The 24,070-nt window shown below is 40.5% G+C and overlaps 1 protein-coding gene across 1 annotated transcript in view; it reads left to right on the top strand.

Moving 5' to 3' along the window:
- The window catches only part of LOC102177789 (multidrug resistance-associated protein 4-like), a gene marked incomplete at its 3' end in the record, with an annotated part of 234,569 nt that overhangs the window by 188,930 nt on the left and 21,569 nt on the right, over window positions 1-24,070 (top strand). The window contains exons 19-23 of the mRNA XM_018056287.1: window positions 5,177-5,296; window positions 6,582-6,692; window positions 7,646-7,746; window positions 8,800-8,991; window positions 18,367-18,522. Of these exons, the coding sequence (XP_017911776.1) occupies window positions 5,177-5,296; window positions 6,582-6,692; window positions 7,646-7,746; window positions 8,800-8,991; window positions 18,367-18,522 (680 nt within the window). The remainder of the gene's footprint in view (window positions 1-5,176; window positions 5,297-6,581; window positions 6,693-7,645; window positions 7,747-8,799; window positions 8,992-18,366; window positions 18,523-24,070) is intronic.

Here is a 24,070-nt window from a genome sequence, read left to right as displayed (position 1 = left end):
TTATGTTCTCTCTCCAGGTTGTGGGTCTGTGCCATAAATAATGATACCACTTTTTTCTCTATGCAGTAACTAATAGTATATCTTAAGGCCACTGCTGGAGCCACCGGCAAAAAGACATCTGATCACTATAACCAGAAGGCATAAGCCTACTTCATTCCTGTGCTCTGAAAAACTGCTAAAATCCTGAGGTTTATATTCAGATCCAGCTGCCTACCTTTTTGGAGCATTATGTTGACTTTTGTCCTCTTAGTGACAAATATGCAGTTGATCATAATAGTTTTTCATTTTTATAGAACCTGAGCATAACCAAAATGCAAAACCAGGATGGCATTTGGTTGCATTTCTCTAGCCAAACCTATTAATTTGGCAGTGCCTGAATTATGAATCTGTATCAAATCCTATCTGTAAGGATTCTGTGATCAACTAGCAATGTTTGCCAGGGACATTGCAAAGGGAGGTTTAACACATGTGCCACATTTATTCAGATCATAGATCCTCAAGTCTGCTGTTTTCAGGCATTCTCATGCTGGATTCCCTGGGACTTTATTGAAATTAAGGTGCTTAGTATGATGTATGGTGATGGCTAAGGCTGTTGGATGTTAGCTAAGTAAGATTTGAGGGTTTTCTGAAGGTAAACAAAATCTGGAGAAAAGTGCGTTTAGGCATGCATGGACATCCTTAACCTTGATTATTCTCCCTCTGAGACACTGCTGTTATGATTAAAAGCCCAGCCTTGGAAATAAGAATTGGGTCTGACACTCAGCTCTACCACTTAGGTGAGTTAATTTGCTTAATCTTGGGCAGGAAGTGCCCTTAATTCCTCAGTCTGGTTTTCCCTCTGTCACAGGTATACTGATACCTGCCTTCTGGGGCTCTCAGGATTTCTTGAATTGATGCTTGTAAAATATGTGCTGTGCTGTGCTTAGTTGCTCAGTCATATTGACTCTTTGTGACCCCATGGACTGTAGCCACCTGGCTCCTCCTCTGTCCATGGCGATTCCAGTCAAGAATACTGGAGTGTGTTGCCATGCCCTCCTCCAGGGGATCTTCCCAACCCTGGGACTGAACCAAGGTTTCCTGCCTTCCAGGTGGATTCTATACCATCTGAGCCACCAGAGAAGCCCATGAATACTTGAATGGGTAGCCTATCCCTTCTTCAGGGGATCTTCACAACCCAAGAATTAAACCACGGTCTCTTGCATTGCAGGCAAATTCTTTATCAGCTGAGCTACCAGGGAAGCCCCAAAATATTTGCTAGTGACTACCAAAGGCACCAGAACTTTGAACGTGAGGGTATTTAAAATTTTTTATTTATTTGTTTTTGGCTGTGCTAAGTTTTCATTGGTATGTCGGCTTTTCTCTAGTTCTGGTATGTGGGCTTCTCACTGTGATGGCTTCTTTTGTTGAGGGGACACAGGCTCTACGGGGCTTGGGCTTCCAGCTTGTGAGCTCAGAACTTGTGGCTCTCAGGCTCTAGAGCAGAGTCTCAATAATAATTGTGCACAGGTTTAGTTGCTCTTTGGCTTGTGGGATCTCCCCAGATCAGGGATGAGCCCTTGTCTCCTGCGCTGGCAGCCAGATTCTCATCCACAGAGCCACCAGGGAAGTCCAAATGTGAAGGAGTTAAGAACATAGTAACAACTGGCAGTTCTCGCAAAGGTGAATGATAACCTGCAGCGAGGCTGTCACCCTGGGGTCTTTTCATGTGGTTCCCTGGCCCCCCGCCCCTGCCCCAGGGAAGATCTGCAGTCCAGGTGGGGTGTGTCCCCAAGTGTCCTTAGGGTTGTGGAGACACAGCCGTATGTCATGTAAACTGTAGGGTTATACATGTCTATGACTTCTGGCTGATGTCATGGCTGTTATATAGTCTGCTTCAGGATCATGAGCTCAGTCTTTGTGGGGAAAAGGGTGTTATGTGATCTTATGCAAGATAAGATCAGAGCCTTGACATCCCCTCTCCTCATGTGCCAGTTAACTTTCTTTGTAGACCCTCCAGTTCCCTCATTCTGGCATCCTGCTCACCCCTAGTGGGGTTTGAAAGAAACAGGATAGATTTTCACAGGTCCTGATTCCCTCTGGCCCACTGTAATTCTTGGGCATGAGGTGAGGTAGGTGATGGAGTGTTTGGTTCCCTGGTGTGCAAGGCTGAGATGACACCTGGTTTCTAAAGTCAACCCTATCCTCCATCCTTGCTGGCAAGAATCACCTGCACTTTGATCTCCTGGTGAGGGAAACAAATGGGGGAGGCCATGCTGAAGAGTTCGTTCCAGGACTCTCCCTGGGGGAACAGGCACGTCTGCTTCCTGCTCAGAAGCCTTGTTTGTGACGAATAGTGTTGACGTCACTTTTGCTCTGCAAATCACAGCCTGGTTCTAGTGAGTTTTCTGTGTTCTCTGGAGCTGGACTCTTGACATCCTACTGACAGTGTGATGGGCCTGAAATTCACCTGTGTCATCGCTGTGAGCCCCCTGCCTCCAGAATAATTCAGTTCTTGGGTCTGGTTGGGACACCTGCTGGGAATGCAGAAAAGACCTGAAGAGAGTTCTTAGCCTTTGTTATTTGGAGCATGAGCTCAGTCTTAAAAGTGCTGTTAAAAGTTCATATTGCTATTTTAAAAGTGTAAAGTAAAAGCTAAAATAAAACAATTAAATGTTACTCAATAGAATAAGGCTTTCCCAGGTGGTGCTAGTGGTAACGAACTCACCTACCAATGTAGGAGACCAAAGAAATGCTGGTTTGATCTCTGGGTTGGGAAGATCCCCTGGAGGAGGGCATGACAATCCACTCCAGTCTTCTTGCCTGGAGAATCCCATGGACAGAGAAGCCTGGTGAACTACAGTCTATAGGACTGCAGAGTCAGACATGATTGAAGCAACTTGGCATGCAATAGAATGAAGAGAGAGAACAGTGTGGATGCTGAAGTAAGACCACAGACATGTCCTTGGAAGGTCAGAAACACCATTGAACCACTTTAGGCTCTTTGCCTGAATTAGATACAAAGGGAAATGTTATATCATGTCCTGTTTCAAAGAAGGTTTTTTTCCTTACAGCAATATTACAGCTGAGGGTCCCTAACAGTTAGGGTTCCTGATCAGATGTCCCAGGTAGAAAGAGCCACAGGGCTGAGTGGATGGTCAGCTAGGACCCAGCCCAGACTGTCCTCCCCCAGCCCAGGGCTTCCCATCCTTTCTGAGCTCCAGTGTCTCAGAGGAGGAAGCCTGCTCCTTCCTTTCTTATATGATAGATCTAGGAATACTAAGCACAAGAAGAGTTCCGTGTCTTTGCCCATTTGTACCCTGCCCCGCTTCAGCCCCTCCATGCCTGTGGAGCCTGTGTATATGTCGATAATGACTGAACTGTCACCCAGACAGGCATTGGATGCCAGGCTAAGGAGTGAAAACCTAAAAGTAATTTGGGGTTTCTCCCCTTTGATTCTTTCCCCATCATTTTATACAATTTCTGAGGCCTCCTGCAAGATAAGTGACCTTAACATGCCCTAAATTCCCAGATTTTACTAACAGGTCTTTTCTAAGAGATGTACAAGTAACACAGTGATGTCAGTATTTCCTGCTGATACAACGCAAGCTATCACTCAACCCAGACAGAGGTCACAGGCTCACTATCTGCCTCTGACAGCAGCAGGTTACAGCCTCATTCATGGTGGAAATGAGAACCATAAAGGTCCTCCCTGCCTGGCAGCCTGCAGCCCACCTATTTCCTGATGGGCAGGTACCTAACCCTGGTGCTTGTGGTCAATGTCCTCTTTGAGAAGATGGCAGGAAATGAATGGTCAGTGAAGGGACACCAGACCCCAAACCCACATGAAGTCACTCAAAGAGAATGATCACTAAGGGCACAGTTAGGTTTTACAAGGTGATGTGAGTGTCACATGCCACAGTGACCTTCAAATGCCAGAAAAAGCATTGAGCAGGTAGTTTTAAAAACCTCGATTAGATTCCCAGAGCAGAAGTCAAGACCATTCAGAGACACCTGGCTAAGCAAGTCCTGTGGGCACAAGGGCGGTACAGTACCAGGTGTTCTGTGACCCATGCAGAGACTCCTGGTGCAGGTGCAGGGAGGGTCCCAGGATGGGGGAGACGGCAGACTGTCTGCTCCTCTTACTCATCTTGCCCCTGTCCTATGTCTGGCTCTGGTTCAGTGTAGGGGATGTACTGACTCTATCCTGGCTCTTAGGTTACTCATCTAAGTTGGAGACAGCACACAGATACCTCACCAAAATTCAGTGTGGTAAGAACTCTCAAAGAGAGTTAAATTTAAAAATGCTATTGAATTGGGACTATCTTGGTCATCCAGTGGTTAAGAATCTGCCTTCCAATGCAGGGGACTTAGGCTTGATCCCTGATTGGTGAACTAGGATCCTATATGTCACAGGGCAGCTAATCCTGTGTGCCACAACTAGAGAGCCCATGTGCTGCAACTACTGAGCACATGAGCTCTAGAGCTTGTGATCTAAAATAATGGAAGCCCATGCACTACAACTAAAGAAAGCTTGCATGCCGCAATGATGACCCAGTGCAGTCAAAGAAAATGCTATTGAATCAAAAGTTTGTGAACAGTTTCCACCCAGAGAGATGTCAGGGAATACTTTGAAGAGAGGCCATGTTTGAGGATTGTGATAAATGAGCTAGTAAAGAGTTTCAGTATCTAAATCTAGGTCAGATTTGAATTTGGTTAAAGATAGATTCAGGCTTCCCTGGTGGCTCAACGGTAAAGAATCAGCCTGCAATGCAGGAGCCACAATAGACATGAGTTCAATTCTTGGGTTGGGAAGATCCCCTGGAAGAGGGTATGGCAACCCACTCCAGTATTCTTGCCTGGAGAATCCCATGTACAGAGGAGCCTGGTGGGTGAGTCCATAGGGTCGTGAAGAGTCAGACACAATTAAAAAGACTTAACATGCATGCACAAAGATAGATTCAAAGAGAATCTTTCATTTCTAGGTCATTAAGGTGAAGCTTGATGTGAGCAGGAGTTTGAGCGGCACATGGAGAATTCTCTCCAGAAAGGGCATCATCCCTTCTCCCCCAGGCAGCCCCACCAGGAATTCTAGTGCGCTATTTGGCAGAACGTGCAAACACAGCACACGGGAGGCAATGGGTTTCTTTGTATCCAGCCTCCCTGACTTTCTGTCATGTGTCTGTCTCTGCTTCCCCAGCACAGAGCCCAGTGTTTTCCCACTTAGCATCTTCTCTCCAAGGACTCTGGACCATCCGGGCCTACAAAGCTGAGCAGAGGTTTCAGAAACTGTTTGACTCACACCAGGACTTGCATTCAGGTCTGTGGGTTTCTGGAGATGATTTCAAAGATGGGATGTGCTGTCGTCTGAGGCCTGACCTCCCTCTCAGATGGTCTTGCTGGCCAGCACCTCTCTCTGTACTGCCGCATGTCCCCCTCTGCACACTTGCCTCCCCCACCCCTTCCTCTCAGCACCCCATCTGTGCTCCCCTCTTCCCTCTTTTCCCCAGACCGACTTCCATTGTCCTTCCATCACAGAGTCCTGTGGCTTTCTGTCCCTTTAGGACAGGAGTCAGTATACTTTTTTTTTATTTTTTCAAACAACAGATAGTAAATATTTTAGACTTTGTGTGCCATTCTATCTCTGTCGTAACTCAACTTTGCTGTTGTAGCACAAAACCGGCAAAGCTAATACATCAGCAAAAGCACATGACCGTGTTCCAATAAAACTTTATTTACAAAAGCAGGTGATGGTGTTCTTGGCCCACAGGCTATAGTTTGTCAACTCTCTTTTCAGAGCATGCAGGGCAGCAGATTTCATTGAGGTAAATCATTATCTAATAAACAGATTTTTAACTCACTTGGTTAATATTATTCCAAATATTGGTAATATTTTTCCCTAGGTAGAAATTTTAGAATTCTCTCTAAATCTGTAAAATCCTCGCCCATCTCGCCAGTCTTTACTGTATCTTAAAGATAAAACGGCATTTTGAAAGTCACATGCAGATTCAGTTAGCTCATGGTTGTATAGACACTGGCTCCTAAGAATAAACAGGGCAGGGCCCTGTAGTAAGCGTGGAGGTGCTGGAAACAGCATGTGAGCTGTGCTCTCTGCTGTCAGAAAGCCAGGAACAGTTGGCCGTAAGAGAGGATGAGCCTCACGTCGAGGCCTAGCACTGTCGGAAATGCACCAATGAGACCATTTTCCCATTTTCTCCATTGTGATCATATTACTGTTTATAATCTGTGAGTTGAATTTTTTTCTTATTGAATTATAGTTGATAAACAGTAGTATATTAGTTTCAGATGTACAACAAAATGATTCAGTTTTATATGTGTATTTATTTCAGGTAATTTTCCATCATAAATTATTACAAGCTATTGAATATAGTTCCACAGAGCCCCTGGCTTGATTCTTCTGTATCTCATGTTATCTGGTATCAAAACAGCTTTTTGGAACCTTTATGTTCCTTGGGTGTATAACTTTGCCACCCTACTTTGTTTAAAAATCTTCTGTAGCTCAACTGAGCAAAATGGTCTTTCTTGTTGTTAACACATGGTTTTTCTAACTTATTCATTATGCTTCTTATGGTTCACAAATCCAGAGGCCTGGTTCTTGCTTTTGACTATAAACCGATGGTTCTTTTTGCGTCTCGATATCATCTATTTTATCTTCATCTCTCTTGTTGACTTTGGGTCCCTGCTTCTTGCACAAAGTAAGTATGGGTGTAAATAACTATTTATGGTGTGATTAAAATTGATAGCTGTATTTACAGTTATTATATTAAAGTCTTGCTGCCTTGTCTAACAAGTATAGTTTGGTTCTAATGAATTGTACTAAAGCATTTGCAGCATGTGATTCCACAGTGTGAACCATGTAGAGAGGTCATTTGGGTCTTGATGGGACCTTTTATTCTTTTCTCTTTCTTTGAATCAGTTGATGTCTACTCAGCGATAGCAAGCTGACCTTAGAAACTTTCCTGGTAGTGTTTAGTAGTTGGATGGAGAGAACCAAATTTTCCATAAAGCTTTTTGTCCAAGTTGGGACTTTAGATTTTGGCTTTAGGGATACTGGGGTCTCTTGGTTGTAGGTGCTTGGTGCACGAGGATGAGAAAGATTCTCTGTAGCAAAGGACACCATCCTCATCGCTGTGTGGGTACCAGATGAGCAGTTGTTGGTGTACATGGCATGAATTTACCAGCCCTAAATGTTCTATAAGAGCAATATTGAATCACAGTCTTTAATATGGAACAATGAGAATGGTATTTTAGTTTTAAAAGCACTGGCTTTTAGAAACCATTGCCTTGTTTTTCATGGTTTCCAACTATGGTTGCATTGGACATAGAAAGTGAAATTGTTTGATTGTTCTTGAAACCACGACAAAAATCTTAATAATAACATTATTCCTCACTGTCTACTGTATATTGACAATGTTGAGATTAAGTTCATTTAAGTCTTTCTGAATTCATAGTGGTTTTAAGTTTTTGGGAGGGAGGTTTTAATTGTATTGTGGACTCAATCAAATGATAGTAAAAGTATAAGTAATATTGTCATTATATGTTAATGATTTAAACATTATAAAGGAATTCTTAATAAAGTGATAGAAGGAACTGGCCTCAAGGTCAAAAACAGGACTGACTTTTTTTCCCCCTCTTCTTCCTCATTTAGCTTTGAACGTTGGGCAGGTTGGCCTGATACTGTCCTATGCCCTCAACATCATGGTGGTGTTCCCATGGTGCATCAGGCTAAGTGTTGAAGTTGAGACTATGGTGATGTTTATCTTAACATTCTTAACCTTGTACTACTTCTTGCCATTAGAAAGTATAAAAGGAATTCTCATGTAAAATATTAAAAATCGTTTTTACATCTAGCTCACAGTTTTTTTTATATCTTCCTGCATCTGTTTAAAGCTACAGTAAAAAAGTACATCTTTTACTCAGTCTTATGTGTGCCATGTCAGCAGGTTTTTATTCATCACAAACTGTCTTCAAATGTAAGAAATGTCTCTGTAGGAGGGAGGTTCTGAAATCTTGGGGAGAATATAAACGAGTTTGGGGGGAGGTTGTTTATTATTGTTTCTTAACTGGTAATTCCTCATTATTGGTAAAAGAAGAATTCAATATTTTGTAGTTCTTTGTTTAATTGATAGATATATGTCCCCACCTCATTTTAGCATTTATTCTTGTATGTGTTAAACACCTGAATGTGCTGGTATTCCTCCTTTTTGGTAGAATAAGCCACCTCTCTGAATGTGCTATCAAAGATGTCAAGTTATTTTTGTTTAGAACTTGGTCAGTATTTAAATTATATTCTTTGAGTATTGCATATTGTCCCAAAGAGAGAAAAAAATAAAAATGCAATATTTTCATTCCTCTCTTCTAATAGAGTAGAAAGTGAGAAATTATTAAAATGAGGTTTGATGACCATCCAGTTCTACTCCTCTATAACACTTGGCCCTTTAATAACCACTGATTAGTGTTCATAAGTATTCTTTTCTTTGACAAAATTCTTTTTATTAAGATGTGGAAAGTGAATAAATAAAATCTTTGCATTCATTTATGTAATTCTTTTAGTTTTAATATAATGCTGAAGGAAACAGCCCTAAGTGAAACTGTTACAGGATGATAAATAAATTTGTAAAGCATCAAAGGAGTCATCACACTCCTACTTCAGTCCTTCGCAGATGTTAAGACCTGGAATATTCTTAACCATATAAAAAGCAGATATGAAGATATAAAAACAGAACACCTTATTTACAGTCTCTGAACACACATAAATAAAACCCTGTGCTCCTAACCCACATGATGTCATATATGTTTCAGATGATTTCAGTAGAAAGGGTGATAGAATATACAGAGCTTGAGCAAGAAGCACCCTGGGAACTCGAGTTTCGTCCGCCACCAGACTGGCCCAACAATGGAATGATTGCCTTGAGCAATGTGAACTTCAAGTACAGCTCAGATGGGCCTCTGGTATTGAAGGACCTGACGACAGACATTAAACCAGGAGAAAAGGTTTGTTTAAGCCATTTGCCTCTTTAAGATTCAGCTGAAGATTTAGTGCCACATCTACTGTTGACTTTTTTGTGTGCGTTGGGGGGACTCTTTGTTCTTCATGGGTGCAGATTAGATCTGTGACGTCACAGGTGAATCTCTCTTGAAAATTGACCAGGGGATGGGGATCCCAATATTTCTTTCCCTGTGTTGTGAACTCCCTCATGGTGGTTGGTGGGTCCTGAGCTCCTGAACTATATAACTTAGCCTGACCCAGGACACTATATTAACACCTGATTATTCATGTGGATTCTGAGAAGTCAGCCTTGACTCACTGTCTCTAACTCTCCAATATCTCCTTTTTCCCCATCCATTCTTCTTTGTATTTCTAAAATCTTCTCTTCTTCCTATGATGCCCTTCAGTTATGGCCTCCTCCTCTGTCCTTTGGCTCTTCCTGTAGACTTGTCCTCCATTAACCCACACCCGACTGTCATCCTCCTGTCCTGCCCCCACAGACCGCTTCTTTCTGAAGCACAGATCTGATCCTTATTGGACTGGGCGAGCTGCTGCTGGAACCATAGGGTAGTCCTAGATCCATTCTAGCAGGGATTGTGTGGCCAGCTCAGAGCCACCAGAGGAGAGCCAGAATCATGATTCAGTCATGGGTGAAAAACCAAAGCCCTCCATGGAGGCAGAGTCCGGAGACTCACTCAGAGTTGATGAAAGCAAACTGAGAGGAGAAGGGAAGATTCCAGGTGGAAGATGGCAGAAAGGCTTGTGACCTGGTCCTGTCAGCACCCATGTCTGCAAGTGATGTTCTTTTCCCATGCAGCTTGAGGCCCTCAGCTGGGACCAGGGCAGAGTCTTGAAGAACAGACTAAACCAGAACAGAAGGCAGTAGGCATCTCTTCTCCACCTACCTCTCCAGCCTCAAGTCCTCATGTTCACACACTCCCCAACACTCAGGTTGTGTGTAGATTCTCCTAAAGTACCACATCCTCCCCGCTTCCAGTGTGCACACACTGCCCTCTCTACTTCAGAGACCCTTCCCCTCTTTCATCTTCTGGTTAAAGCCTCCTCATTTTCTGAGTTAATTCTAATGCATCTGCTTCCCAATTCCTCCTAATGTTGTATACCCTTAAGATAGCATTTATCGTACATGTGTGCTTGTAAGTATCCATCAACAGGTGAATAGATAAATAAAATGTTATTCACTCACTGCCCCAGCCAGCAGTCCCTCAGCACCCTCTCTGTGCCCTGCAGAATGCCATATTCTGGGGAAAAGAAAAAGATGCCCCCTGATCCATACAATGCAATATTATTCAGCCTTAAAAAGGAAGGAATTTCTGACCCATGGATAAACCTTGCATACATCATACTAAATGAAATATGCCAGGCACACAAGAAACAAATACTATATAATTCCACTTTTATGGGGTTCCTAAAGTAATCAAATTCCTAAAGACAGAAAGTAGAATGATGGTCACCAAGGACAGAGGGATGGAAAGTAGTGAGTTATTGTTTAATGAGTATAGAATTTAAGTTCTACAAGACAAAGAATAAAAGACAAAAATATTCTGGAGGTTTGTTTCACAACAATATGAAATCTTAAGACTAAACTGTCAATTTAAATATAGTTAAACTGGCAAACTGTATGTTATATATATTTTACCACAATTAAAAGAGCATTTTGGCATGTTTTCTAATTTTGAATCTGTATCTCAGAGTACCCTAAGGCTTCTAAAGATCAGGGAACATCTTATTTTTAGCTCTGTTCCCCAGAAAGTGTTCTTCAGGGCACATAGAGAGTGCTGAGGGACTGCTGGCTGCAAGGTTGAGTGAGTAATACATGGATAAGTGCAACCAGTAACCAAAACATACACACAATGCAACTCCTTGTAAGTAACTAGTTTCCTAGATGTGTTAAATACTTTAGGAACTGCTGTTTTAAATTCTATCTACCTCAGACCCACCTAGTGGACCGTAGCCATATTTAATGAATGATCCCCTTGTGACTCTGTGTGACGCTATGGACTGCAGCCCTCCAGGCTCCTCTGGTCATGGGATTTTCCAGGCAAAAATACTAGAATGGGTTGCCATTTCATTCTCCAAGGGGTCTTCCCAACCCAGGGATTGAACAGAGGTCTCTTACCTCTATTTGCATTGGCAGGGGGATTCTTTACCACTAGTGTCCCCTGGGAAGCCCTTGTGACATGAAAGAATATTAAATTTATTGACCAAATGACATGCAGGGCCTGGGGGAGGACATGGCAACCTACTTCAGTATTCTTGCCAGGAAAATCCCCATGCACAGAGAAACCTGGCAGGCTACAGTTCAGAGAGCAGCTTCAGTTAGTCACATGGCAAAAGCTTGCTCCTAAGTATTTCCAGTTTCAGGGTAGGTTGGGAAAATAGTAACTGTACCTCATGATGAAATCCTGTCCTTAAAATCACCAAAGGTGATGTTTGCTTACTAGCAGTTAAGTGTGTCCATCAGATTTCCCATAGTAAACATAATTCCATCAATTTGCTCCTGTCTTAAATTTCCCCCAAAGACATAAAATATGAATTATCTATATCTTAGGGACATAACATATTTGTATTCTTCTACCTTAAAATTTTCAAATCATAGGACTATCTGAGCTTCTAAAATGTTTGTGGGATGATTGAATCTGGAGACTGGATTAATAACTTCAGTTAGTTGACTTTTGATTTGTGTTATGGTCCACTCACAGTATCACCATTAGTGTCATTTCTGTGTTTAAAGATTATAACCAGGTGGCATGTTCATGAGGTGATTTCACACCACCTGTGTACATCCTCAGGTTTCCTCTCCTGCTCTCTTGTCCCAGGCCCCGTCACTCCTGGATGCCCTTTTGTGTTGGATTTGATTGACTGAGGTTGCTGGGAGTGAGCCAGACCAACAGAAATGGGGCTTTATTCTCTCCTTCATTTCCTCTGCTGTCCAATTCCTGGAAGTTAGGGTAAATGGGAAAAATTAATAGGTATTATGCTGGTTTTTAATTTATAGAAGAAATAGCAAGCAAAAAATGAGGCAAATAGCACCTTAGGCTTCCTGCGTAGATATTGAACATGGGTTGAGTTTTTCATTTAGATGGTTTGATGGTTTATTTGATCATTTTAGAGAGTCCTAGGCTATTTTAAAGCATTTTTCTGCTCTAGAGGTAGATTGATGTTGGTTTATTATATTTTTTTCCTTACTCAGAGTTATTACTTGGATAATACATTTTTATAGATGCTTACTAGACCTTGATATAATGTGCAAATATGTTATTTTCCTACATTTTCTCCTAGTTTATGTATTTCCTAAGCAACCCCTCCCCCCACTCCCAAATTGTCCCACTTTTTCTACCAGCTTCCTGATTCCTCATGACTCAGACTGTGGTGCCAGGGTCAACAGCACCTGCATCTCCTGGAGCTTCTTAGAGATGAAGAATCCCATTCTCATCCAGACTTCTTGACAGCATCACATTTGAACAAGACCTCCTAGTAAAGTCCTTTCTCTCCCATAGACAGTGTTTGATAACTCATAACCCATGATTTCCATGAAACATTCTTTGACAGTTTGAAATTGAGCTCGTGAATCACCCAAACCCCTCTTGTGTCTGAGCATGAGACTCTAGAAAGTTCTGTATCTCTTAACACCCTACAGATTCATATTTATATTCTGCAAATCATGCCTTCACAGCAGTGTATGTGCAGCTCTTTCACCACCTAATGGGATCAAAAATGAGTCTTGCTGCCCCAAGCAGTGTGTGAGGTCTGTTTGGCCTGTTTGCTGGGGAACCTTGTGTCCCACTTAGTTGTAGGGTTCTTCCCCAGCCCGCCTGTAGGTGCTGATTTTTCCTGCTGACAGCCTGCCCACCTGATCTCAGTTATGCTCTTTGTTCAGAGATTTTGTCCTTCTTGTCCCACCCACTACATTATACTCACCCGTATCCACATCTTGCTTAAACTCTCTGGCTATAGGATCTCCATGTTAGGTCTGTTCCTTTAACTGTAGCTACACCTCTCCCCACTTTCTCTATTTCAGTTAGCCAGAGGGACATAATTAGGGAGTCAGGCCAAGCAAGTGATAAAGAGGCCATCAGCAGAATGGAAAAGAACCTGACATATGTGGAATGAGTCCCATCCTGGCACTTAAAAACTTTATTATTTCAGGCAGACTAGTTAATGTAACTAAGCTTTGATCTTCTCTTTTGCAAAATGGAGGTGACAGGGCCTAATCTCTAAGGTAGTTGTACAACTTAAACAACATAAGATACATAAAGCACCCAGCATGGAGATCAGCATGCAGTAAGTACATGCTTGGACAAAGATAGCTGTCATTTTCACAAGATGTAAAATGACCATAACCACCTATACTTTGTTTACTTATAAACTGTCTACCTCATGAAAATGAGAAGCTTAGCCATTTGCAATTGTATTTATGGCTATAGAATCTATTTGCTATGTCTGTTTCTCTGTCCAGCTTATCACATTCCTAAACAATAGAGTAATAGATCTTTCATACATTTCTCCAGCCTGAGTTAAAAACCTCAGCTCCCTACAGAAGCCTCTTTTGCACAGGACACCATAGGTAATACAAAGGCAAATACAATACGGATCCTACTGTCAACACATACAGTCTAGTTGAAGAATAAGAAAAAGGCTGTATTAACTTTGAAAGAACTTTTATGGAAGTTTATTAAAAGATGGTATAACATCTGTTAGGGTTGAAACAAGCCCCCATGAGGGGAGAAGTACAGAATTTCCAAGGAAATACACAGGTAAGAGAGGCTTTAGTGACTTGTGGTTAGAATTTTAGCAGGTGGAAATATATGTGAAAGTCATCCCAGGAAGTGGGACTAGCATAAGCAAAACACGATCCTCTGATTCTGTAAACGAAGACCTAGACACCTAGTATTCAGTTAAGTGAACTATCAGATGTATAACACACTTTCATGTTCAACTCCACAACTGCCTAGTGCCCCAAGGAAACTGACTCATGGACGTGAAGGATGGAGAGGTCAGATATCCTGGGGTGGAGTGATGGGCACAGAACAAGCCTTCGTGAGGTTAATCTGAGAAGTGAGAGCACATGCACCAGAGTGGGCAGACGTGAGAGGCAGGGAGCCAGGAACTCTTGTGCCTCCAGGAAGATGTCCTGGGAACGTGATTTTACTTTTTGAAATCAAACTGATGTAAATTAAAACTACGTTATAACACGTGGATTTGTGAATGTTCAGGGAAACAGCTGAGAGTAGAAATTGCTATCATATTTCTGGAGGTAGTTTGGCAGTACTTAAGAGTCTACTTTTAAAATGTTCATACCTGTTTCTTGGCAATGCCACACATGAGAACTTATCTTAAGAAAATAATGACAGTTGTTTGCGAAGATTTGGCTTCAAGGGTATTTAACACACAGTTATTTATAATAGCAAAATATTAAAGACTGCCTAAATATCTACCAATAAGGGGTTTATTAAATAAATTATCACACATACTATAATATTATATAGTCATTAAAATAAACATTTTTAGTGAATATTAAATGAAAACAAATTGCAATATGTTCATATCTCTTTTTGTTTAAATGAGTTTTTGTCTTCAGCATACACACACACAGACACATACACATCCAGAAAGAAAATACATCAATATCTTAGGAATGGATTTATTGGTGTGCAGGGGTGATGACTAGTATTTATTTACTTTCTAGATTTATTTGCACTGACTATCATTAATAAAAAGATTTGTTTGGTTTTTTAAAAGCTAACACAGCCTGTTACTCACATAATGATTATGGTAATTAAAATACGGGATTGAGTCACGAAACATTGCTGGTGTAGAATCTGTAGGCCTTGGTACCATGCTGGAATCAGGGAAAGCTAGAAATAAAGTGGACAGTTGAGCCTGGGAAAGAAGTAATAAGATTAAAGTAGGAAAGTCAGAAGAAGTGGCTGTTTTGTAGGGGCATTTGATGTTAATCATGTGGAGTTCAATGTATCAGTATGGAGATAGTTCTGGGGCAAATGTCGACAAGTTGGTGTGGTTGTCAGAGACCAACCCTGGCTTGGTTGGAAAAACAGAAAGGAGCAGTTGTAAAGCTGAGGTAAGACTGTTTCAAGGTACCTTTGGATTTAGGAATGTAAAATTATTGATATTGGTGACATTCCCCACAGGCACTTAGCAAAACCCTCTGGTGACCGGGGGAAGACTTCCAGACATAGCTTTGAAAACTGAATGGTAGAAATAGCCTGGGACAGATTTTCTTTGAGTTGCCTTTTTCTTACTCTCCTTTTTGGAGTTTGTAGTTTATAGTCCTGCTCCCACATGTTCTTACAACACAGTTCTCACCTATGTCCTGATGTGTTTTGACTCACATATGAGAACACCCAGAAATACAGGGATACATGGTTTTATTGTGCTTTACTGATACTGCATTTTTTGCAGACTGAACATTTGTGGCAACCCTGCCTCAAACATGTGGATCAGTACCATTTTCCCTACAGAATTTGCTAACTTCATGTCTTTGGGTCACATTTTGGTAATTCCTACAGTATTTCAAACATTATTATTATTATATTTGTTATGATCTGTGATCAATGATCGTTGATGTTACTGCTATAATTTGCCAAAGGCTCAGTTGATAGTTAGCATTTTTAAACAATAAACTTTTTTAAAATTAAGATACTAATACTGTTTTTAAAGCTGTAACGCTATTGCTCACATGACAGACTACAGTATAGCATACACATAACTTTTATATAGATGAGGAAACTAAAAAATGTGACTTGTTTTATTGCAGTACTTATTTTATTGTGGTGGTCTGGAATTGAACCTGCCATGCTGCCCAGATCAGCCTGTACACAGAACATATGAGCTATGCATGTATGCAGAAGAACCTTTCTATATGCAGAAAATGACCTGTCAGTGTTAAATAAATTAAGATAGAAAATTGGCTATAAAGATAAATCAACTAAAGCTACTTTTCTTACATGTAATGTCTGTAAAGATAAATTCCTTTTTGAAGTGCCATTATTGATCTTACAGATTAAGCTTTGGAACTTTGAAGGTATTCAAATGAGAAAATATGTAAGGTTCCCAGAATATAATCAGTGCTCAGAAAGATTTAATTCTTCTCTGTTTAAAGCTGTGAATTTTAAAAATTTACTGACTGAATCAATTTACAAATGATTGAAAATATGTCGAATGCCTATCATCAATTCCAAATTTCTAGAGAGGAAATCATCTTTTGAGAAGCTCTCCCTAGGGAATCTGCAGTTATGCAAGCTCATTGCTATGAAAAAGCCAGTTTCTGCATACATGCTTTTATTTATTTTTATTGAAGTATAGTTGATTTATAATGTTGTGTTACTTTCAGATATATAGCAAAGTGATTCAGATGTATAGATTCTTTTTCCATATAGGTTATTACAAAGTACTGAGTATAGTTCCTTGTGCTATATGGTGAAGTGAAGTTGCTCAGTTGTGTCCTACTCTTTGCGACCCCATGGACTGTAGCCCACCAGGCTCCTCCATCCATGGGATTTTTCTAGGCAAGGGTACTGGAGTGGGTTGCCATTTCCTTCTCCAGGGGATCTTCCCAACCCAGGGATTGAATCCAGGTCTCCCACATTGCAGGCAGAGGCTTTACCATCTGAACCACCAGGGAAGCTATAGGGTAGGACCTTTTTTGTTGTATATACGGTAATGTGTATGTGCTGTGCTATGCTTAGTTGCTCAGTCGTGTCGAGTCAACTGTAGCCCTCCAGGCTCCTCTGTCCATGGGGACTCTCCAGGCAGGAATACTAGAGTGGGTTTCCATGCCCTCCGCCAGAAGTAGTGTGTATATGTTACTCCAAAATTCCTAATTCACACCCCGCCCCCCCGCCCCCCCCCAACACCACTTTCCCCTTTGGTAACCATAAATTTGTTTTCTATGTCTGTGAGTCTGTTTCTGTTTTGTAAATAAGTTCATTTGTATCATTTTTTTAAGATCCCACATGTAAGTGATAACATGATATTTGCTTTGCCTTTGTCTGATTTACTTCACTTAGTATAATCTCTTGGTCAATCCATGTTGCTACAAATGGTAACATTTCATGACTTTTTATGGCTGAGTAGTATTCCCTTTATATATGTATCACATCTTCTTTATCCATTCCTCTGTTAATGGACATTTAATTTGCTTTCATATCTAGGCTACTTTATATAGTGCTCTGCATAGATGTTTATAGCAAACAGTGAAAAGCCAACTTTTATAATACAGTTTCATTCCTAACCAGCATTTTACCTGCATTATTGTGATTCTTTGATCTTATTTTTAATGTACTAATTTCTTTCTGCCTTGGTTTTAAACAACCAGACTGATACTTGACATATATCTTTCCAAGGTTTAACTATAAGTATTAATTTGTTTGTACAATGCCTTTTGAACTGTTCAGATGCGAGGGTCCATATAAATAGCAAATGTTGTTTGTGTTGTTGTTGATTTTATAATATGTGTTTTGCCTAGTGGCTACTGTCCCTTAAGACACTGGGATCAGTATTTTGCAATATTAAAATGATTCCTTTCAAGACAGAACATAACCAAGGCATTTAATACCTTGAGGTGATTTAGTTTCTCTACCAGAGAATGTGTGTATGCTCAGTTGCTCAGTCGTGTCTGACTCTTTGCGACCCTAGGGATTTTAACCTGCCATTCTCCTCTGTCCATGGGATTCTCCAGGCAAGAATACTGGAGTGGGTTGCCATTTTCCTACGCCAGGGAATCTTTCCAACCTAGCAATTGAACCTGCATCTCCTGCATTGACAAGCAGGTTCTTTACCACCAGCGCTACCTGGGAAGCCCAGAGTATAAGCCCTTTTAAATAATAGAACTCTGGGAAAATGTGTACTTATTTATATGTAATAGTTCTGATTTGATTTGTTGATATCTCTATGAAGTTATCCACAAAATTCTCAAGGTTCAAAATATGCAGACAGCAGAAATAAAAACTAAAGATTTATTTCTTGTGGAATAGTTAGGCAACTTCTGAGTTTTTGTTGCTAATAGATTGATTCTGTTATTTTTAACTCTTCCTTGGACCAGGGGATCTCAAACCGAAGACATTTGTCAATGTATGACATTTTTGGTGGACAGTTTAGGGGTGCTTCTGGCCTCTAGAGGGTAGAGTCCATGGTTACTGTTAACCATCCTACAATACACAGGACAGCCTCCCACCCCATTACAATGAAGTATTTAAACAAAAATGTCAATAGTGCCATGATTGAAAAATGTATAGACTATATTCAATATAGAGCTTTTAAAATTCATCTTCAACCACCAGGGTTTCACCCAGGTTTGTAGCATATTGTTAGTTCTTAATCCCTCCTGGATCTCTTCACAGGTTGGCATCGTGGGAAGAACAGGAGCTGGAAAAAGTTCTTTCATTGCTGCCCTCTTTAGATTGTCAGAGCCTGAAGGTAGAGTTTGGATTGATAAGATCTTGACAACCGAAATTGGACTTCATGATTTAAGGAAGAAAATGTCAATCATACCTCAAGTATGTACATCAGAACATACTCAAACATGTTCTTTTCATCCAGTATCTAAGTTTAATTGCTTTTAATTTAATTGATTTTAAAAAAGAGTGGAAGGGTTAATATTTTTCCCCTCAGTAGAGTATATTTTTAACAGCAGGTATTTTCAACAGATACTTTAATTGTTGTTTGTTCTTTTGGTTTGTATATATGTGATTTAATAACTTATCCAGATAGATTTCTAGACTCAAAATTTTGCCGGATGCCACAATCTTATCCACTGACAACACACAATTCTGAGAACAATATGATAAATGATTTAGCAGTGGAGATGATTCTATAGGGAAACACAGGTTGTGTCCTATTGATGGAATTTTGCTATGGGAAATAAAGTTAACTTTTAAAAGGTGATTATCTCCCTGCAGGGCTTTTTGTGAAACTATGGGGCTTTAAGAATTACAGACTGTATGGATGCTTTGGGGAGACTTTAATAAATGAGTGATTAATAAAAGATTTTAATGAGGCAAGCAAATCACTTCAGCATTCTTGCGTTGAGAGCCCAATGAACAGTATGAAAAGGCAAAAAGATATGAGACTGGAAGATGAACCCTTCAGGTCAGTATGTTTCCAATATACTACTGGAGAAAAGTGGAAAAATAGCTTCAGAAGGAATAAAGAGGCTGAACCAAAGTGGAAGCCATGCCCAGTTGTGGATGTGTCTGGTGGTAAAAGTAAAGTCTGATGCTGTAAAGAACAGTATTGCATAGGAACCTGGAATGTTAGGTTCATGAATCAAGGTAAATTGGAAGTGGTCAAACAGGAGATGGCGAGTGAACATCAACATTTTAGAAATCAGTGAACTAAAATGGATGGAAATAGGTGAATTTAATTCAGATGACCATTATATCTACTACTGTAGGCAAGAATCTCTTAGAAGAAATGGAGTAGCCTTCATAATCAACAAAGGAGTCTGAAATACAGTACTTGGGTGCAATCTCAAAAATGACAGAATGCTCTTGGTTTGTTTCCAAGGCAAACCATTCTACATCACAGTAATCCAAGTCTATGCCCCAACCACTAATGTTGAAGAAGGTGAAGCTGAATGGTTCTGTGAAGACCTACAAGACCTTCTAGAACTAACACCAAAAAAAGATGTCCTTTTCATCAAAATCATTGCAAATGATGGCTGCAGCCATGAAATTAAAAGACACTTGCTCCTTGGAAGAAAAACTATGACAAACCCAGACAGCATATTAAAAAGCAGAGACATCACTTTGCTGACAAAGGTCTGTAGAGACAAAGCTATGGTTTTTCTAGTAGTCATGCACAGATGTGAGAGTTGGACTGTAAAGAAGGATGAGCACTGAAGATTTGATGCATTCAAACTGTGGTGTTGGAGAAGATGCTTGAGAGTCTCTTCCACAACAAGGAGATCAAGCCAGTCAATCCTAAAGGAAATCAACTCTGAATATTCATTGGAAGGACTGATGTCAAAATGAAGCTCCAATACTTTGTCCACTTGATGTGAAGAACTGACTCTTTAGAAAAGACCCTGATGCTGGGAAAGATTACAGGAAGGAGAAGAGGGTGACAAAGGATGAGATGATTGGATGGTTTGACCCAATGGACGTGAGTTTGAGCAAACTCTGGGAGATAGTGAAGGACTTGGAAGCCTGGTGTGCTGCAGTCTATGGGGTTGCAAAGAGTCAGACACAACTTAGTGACAGAACAACAACAGCAACAAGCAGGCCAGCAGTAGAGAATAGTGAAGAAAAATATGAGATATGGAATTCCATCTCTGTGCACCTCAATTTTCTCTCTCTTACAAGGCAGCTAACAAGTACCAACTCCTTGAACTATTGTGAGGACTTAATAGGTCTGTGTATGGAATGCTTCATATAAAACCAGTATTTGGCTGCTGTGATCATGGAAAGTTGAATTAACCATTTCTTCTTGGTCTTTGATTCTGTTTTCCTTTGTTCTGCTTCTTAAAGAAGTATAATTTTCAGGGAATATTTTGGCGATTCTCTAGAATGTAACAAAAGTGAATAAGTATAGATAAAAATAGGAAGATATTTCTTCTAGTGCTGGCTTCCCTGGTGGCTCAGAGGTTAAAGTGTCTGCCTGGAATGTGGGAGACCTGGGTTTGATCCCTGGGTTGGGAAGATCTCCTAGAGAAGGAAATGGCAACCCACTCCAGTACTTTTGCCTGGAGAAACCCATGGAGAGAGGAGCCTGGTAGGCTACAGTCCATGGGGTCGCAAAGATTCGGACACGACTGAGCAACTTTACTTACTTCTTCTAGTGCTATGTCCTTCACTTGAACAGTATCAGTTTAAAAACAAGTTTATTCACTTATGTGTCATGGGTAATAAATGTCAGAAGATAGTAAAAATCTTAGTCCTCCCCAGCCAAGACTCCTTTCTCTTTACAATGTCTTGCTGACTACAGAGATGGAGAAAGACTGTTGACTTGATTACTTAGTTACTTGTCTGAGTGCAAAAAGCTTACATCCCCCTTCCCCAAAGGATTAGGAAGCAGGGATGCTTGTGCCTCAACACCCTGATTTAGGGAACCTACGAAGCTGAGAGCAGATTCTGCAGAGGGGGAGCCCAAGGCTGTTTCTTTGAGTTGCCCCACTCAGGTGAGCCAGGCCCACACCATCTTCCCTGGCTCCCTGCTCCCTGTGATCCTGGGAGCAGCAGCGAGCTTCTGGGATCATCTCTCTCTCTCTCTACCCTCTAGTCTCATCCCCATCACTGTTGACCCCACCATGAGCAAGTCAGAACTGGGAGAGATGTGATAGCACCAAGGACCTGCATAGGAGCCAGAGTCAGGAAAATGGTGTCACAGGGCATCAATCCTGGAGTCATGGGGGGTGGCGGGAAGCTTTCAGAAATGAATGCTATATTCTTAAGAAAGTACTCCTCAATTTATGTTCAAAATTTCAGGAATAAGTAAAAACTGAAAGCACTTCTTAGGTACTTTCCTTAAACAAGAGGGGGCTGAAGTGTGTGCATCCTTTATGCTCAGGATGTAAAGTAGTTATGTTCCCCAGTTCAAGTAGTAGCTGCTTATCTAAAAGAACCTAAAAAAAATGGATTTCAAAACTTCTTTGGATGACTCTCTGCACCTAGAGACCCTTATACTGTTGGCACAAAAAAAATGTTTCCAGTTGAAGAGAGATTCCTTGCAAATTGAGTGTTTATGATTACAGACTAAGGGTTGGCACAGATCAGCACAGATCTGTTTATTATGATTAAACAGATTCATTTTTATGTGTAATAGGTTTTTGAAAAGTCAAGGCAGAAGTTAGGTATTTTTTTAAAATAGCCCACTCTGCTCTTTTGATATTTCTATTTCCCGAGTTTTCTCCAGTAGGTTGAAAGAGGCAAACCAGAGCTGTCTCCCTCTAAGACACCCCAAATTACCTGGCTTTCTTTCTCCTTTTTTCCTCATTGAGAACAAAACTCAGAAGAGGTGGATGTTCCATTACTAGACTCTAGACCAATGCAGTCAGAAGTCTTTGTTAAATCCCTTTGAACTGCTCCCTGGAGCTACCAAAAGAGAACTTTACAGGACTTATATTCATTTCTTTTGCTGGCAAACAATATTCTTTCTTCTGAATATGGATGATGATCTGTTCATTTAAAGGCTGCTGCTGCTAAGTCTCTTCAGTTGTGTCTGACTCTTTGTGACCCCATGGACTGTAGCCTGCCAGGCTCCTCTGTCCATGGGATGCTCCAGGTAAGAATATTGGAGGGCCATTTCCTCCTCCAGGGGATCTTCCTGAGCCAGAGATTAAACTCGTTTAGAGGCTACAGGATTACAAAAAAAAAAAAAAAAAAAAGTAGAAGAAGCAGCAAACTAAGACTTTAAAACAACTCTGGGTCCTTATTCTTGAAACAGGGAGATGAGCTGCACCTTAAAGGTTCTCAGCTTAGAAATGAGGACAGAGCTTTTAGGACTCAAGGAAGCAGCAGCTATAGTTACACTTCATAAACATTAGTGGAGGGCAGTTTCCTGGTTAGGGACTCAAATAATTAAAACTGTTGTTCTGTATCTGCCCCATTTGTAACCACTTGTATGATTTTTGTCTGGGTCCCAGGATGTTTTAAGCATCAGGTTAGTGGGCAGAGCTTCTTTGTAAGATAATGAAAGTCTTATCTTCCAGGAGCATATAAAAAGGTCAAGTAAGACTGAGGTTTTCAGGCTTGCAGTTGTGTTGAGGGATTATCAATTTGCTACACTAAATGCTCTGATTCAGAGTGACCATTTTTGTGTCACATGTCTAATATGAACTTATAGTAGTAACAAGGGAAAAATTACTACTAAATATAGTAGGAAGGGTTACATTGTAAAAGTATCAACTTTATGCCATGATGAAAAACAGGGTGAAGCTAGTACTCCATTTAAAACGGTATATTGACAAAGAGCATTTGTTTTCCTGACTCTGCTGTGCCAGCTAACTCTTATTGTTGTTGTTCAGTTGTTATGTCCAACACTTTGCGACTTGTAGCACACTAGGCTCCTCTGTCAAATTCTTATTAAATGAGATTTAATTGTGTACCTTCAGAAAGAATATACTTAGACCAATAAATTTACTGTATATTTATAAGAAGTTTTTATGTTCTACCGTAAATCTCTACACTGAAGTGTTCTGCCTGTAAACATCTTTATAATGCTTATTTATAAGATTAGTTTATTTACTTCATTGCCTAGAGGTGGGTACTGTAATAATAATATCTGTTATTACTTTGATTGTTATCTGCCCTTGCATATGTGTCTACTGTGAGCACTTTTACAGTCAGATCTACAATTCATGTTTTAATAGATAATTCTTTTTATTCAATAAGCTTTGATGAAAATTTTACTGATTTTGAGATATATATTTGGCATGTCAAACAAAGGGAAATACTCTTATTTACTAAACTATGTTCTTCCATCTACTACAGATAAATGAACATGCATAATCTCCCAATATATCTTTTTAAACTTGCAGTATAGATGTAAGTGGGTACCCTTATTGCAATGGGAAATGCTTAAATTTAATTTTTAGTTTCAGTTGCTCAGTCTCAGCAAGGAGAGATAAGAAAGCCTTCCTCAGTCATCAGTGCAGAGAAATAGAGGAAAAGAATAGAATGGGAAAGACTAGAGATCTCTTCAAGAAAATTAGAGATACTGAGGGAACATTTCATGCAAAGATGGGCACAAGAACAGAAATAGTATGGACCTAACAGAAGCAGAAGATATTAATAAGAGGTGGCAAGAATACACAGAAGAACTATACAAAAAAGATCTTCATGACCCAAATAATCATGATGGTGTGATCACCTACCTAGAGTCAGACATGCTGGTGTGAAGTTAAGTGGACCTTAGGAAGCATCACTATGAACGAACTTAGTGGAGGTGATGGATGGAATTCCAGTTGAACTATTTCAAATCCTAAAAGGTGATGCTGTTAGAGTGCTGCACTCAATATGCCAACAAATTTGGAAAACTCAACAGTGGCCACAGGACTGGAAAAGGTCAGTTTTCATTCAAATCTCAAAGAAAGGCAATGTCAGAGAA

This window comes from Capra hircus, chromosome 12 (assembly GCF_001704415.2).
Source record: "Capra hircus breed San Clemente chromosome 12, ASM170441v1, whole genome shotgun sequence".
NCBI lineage: Eukaryota > Metazoa > Chordata > Mammalia > Artiodactyla > Bovidae > Capra > Capra hircus.
This window is presented reverse-complemented; position numbering and strand designations above follow the sequence as displayed.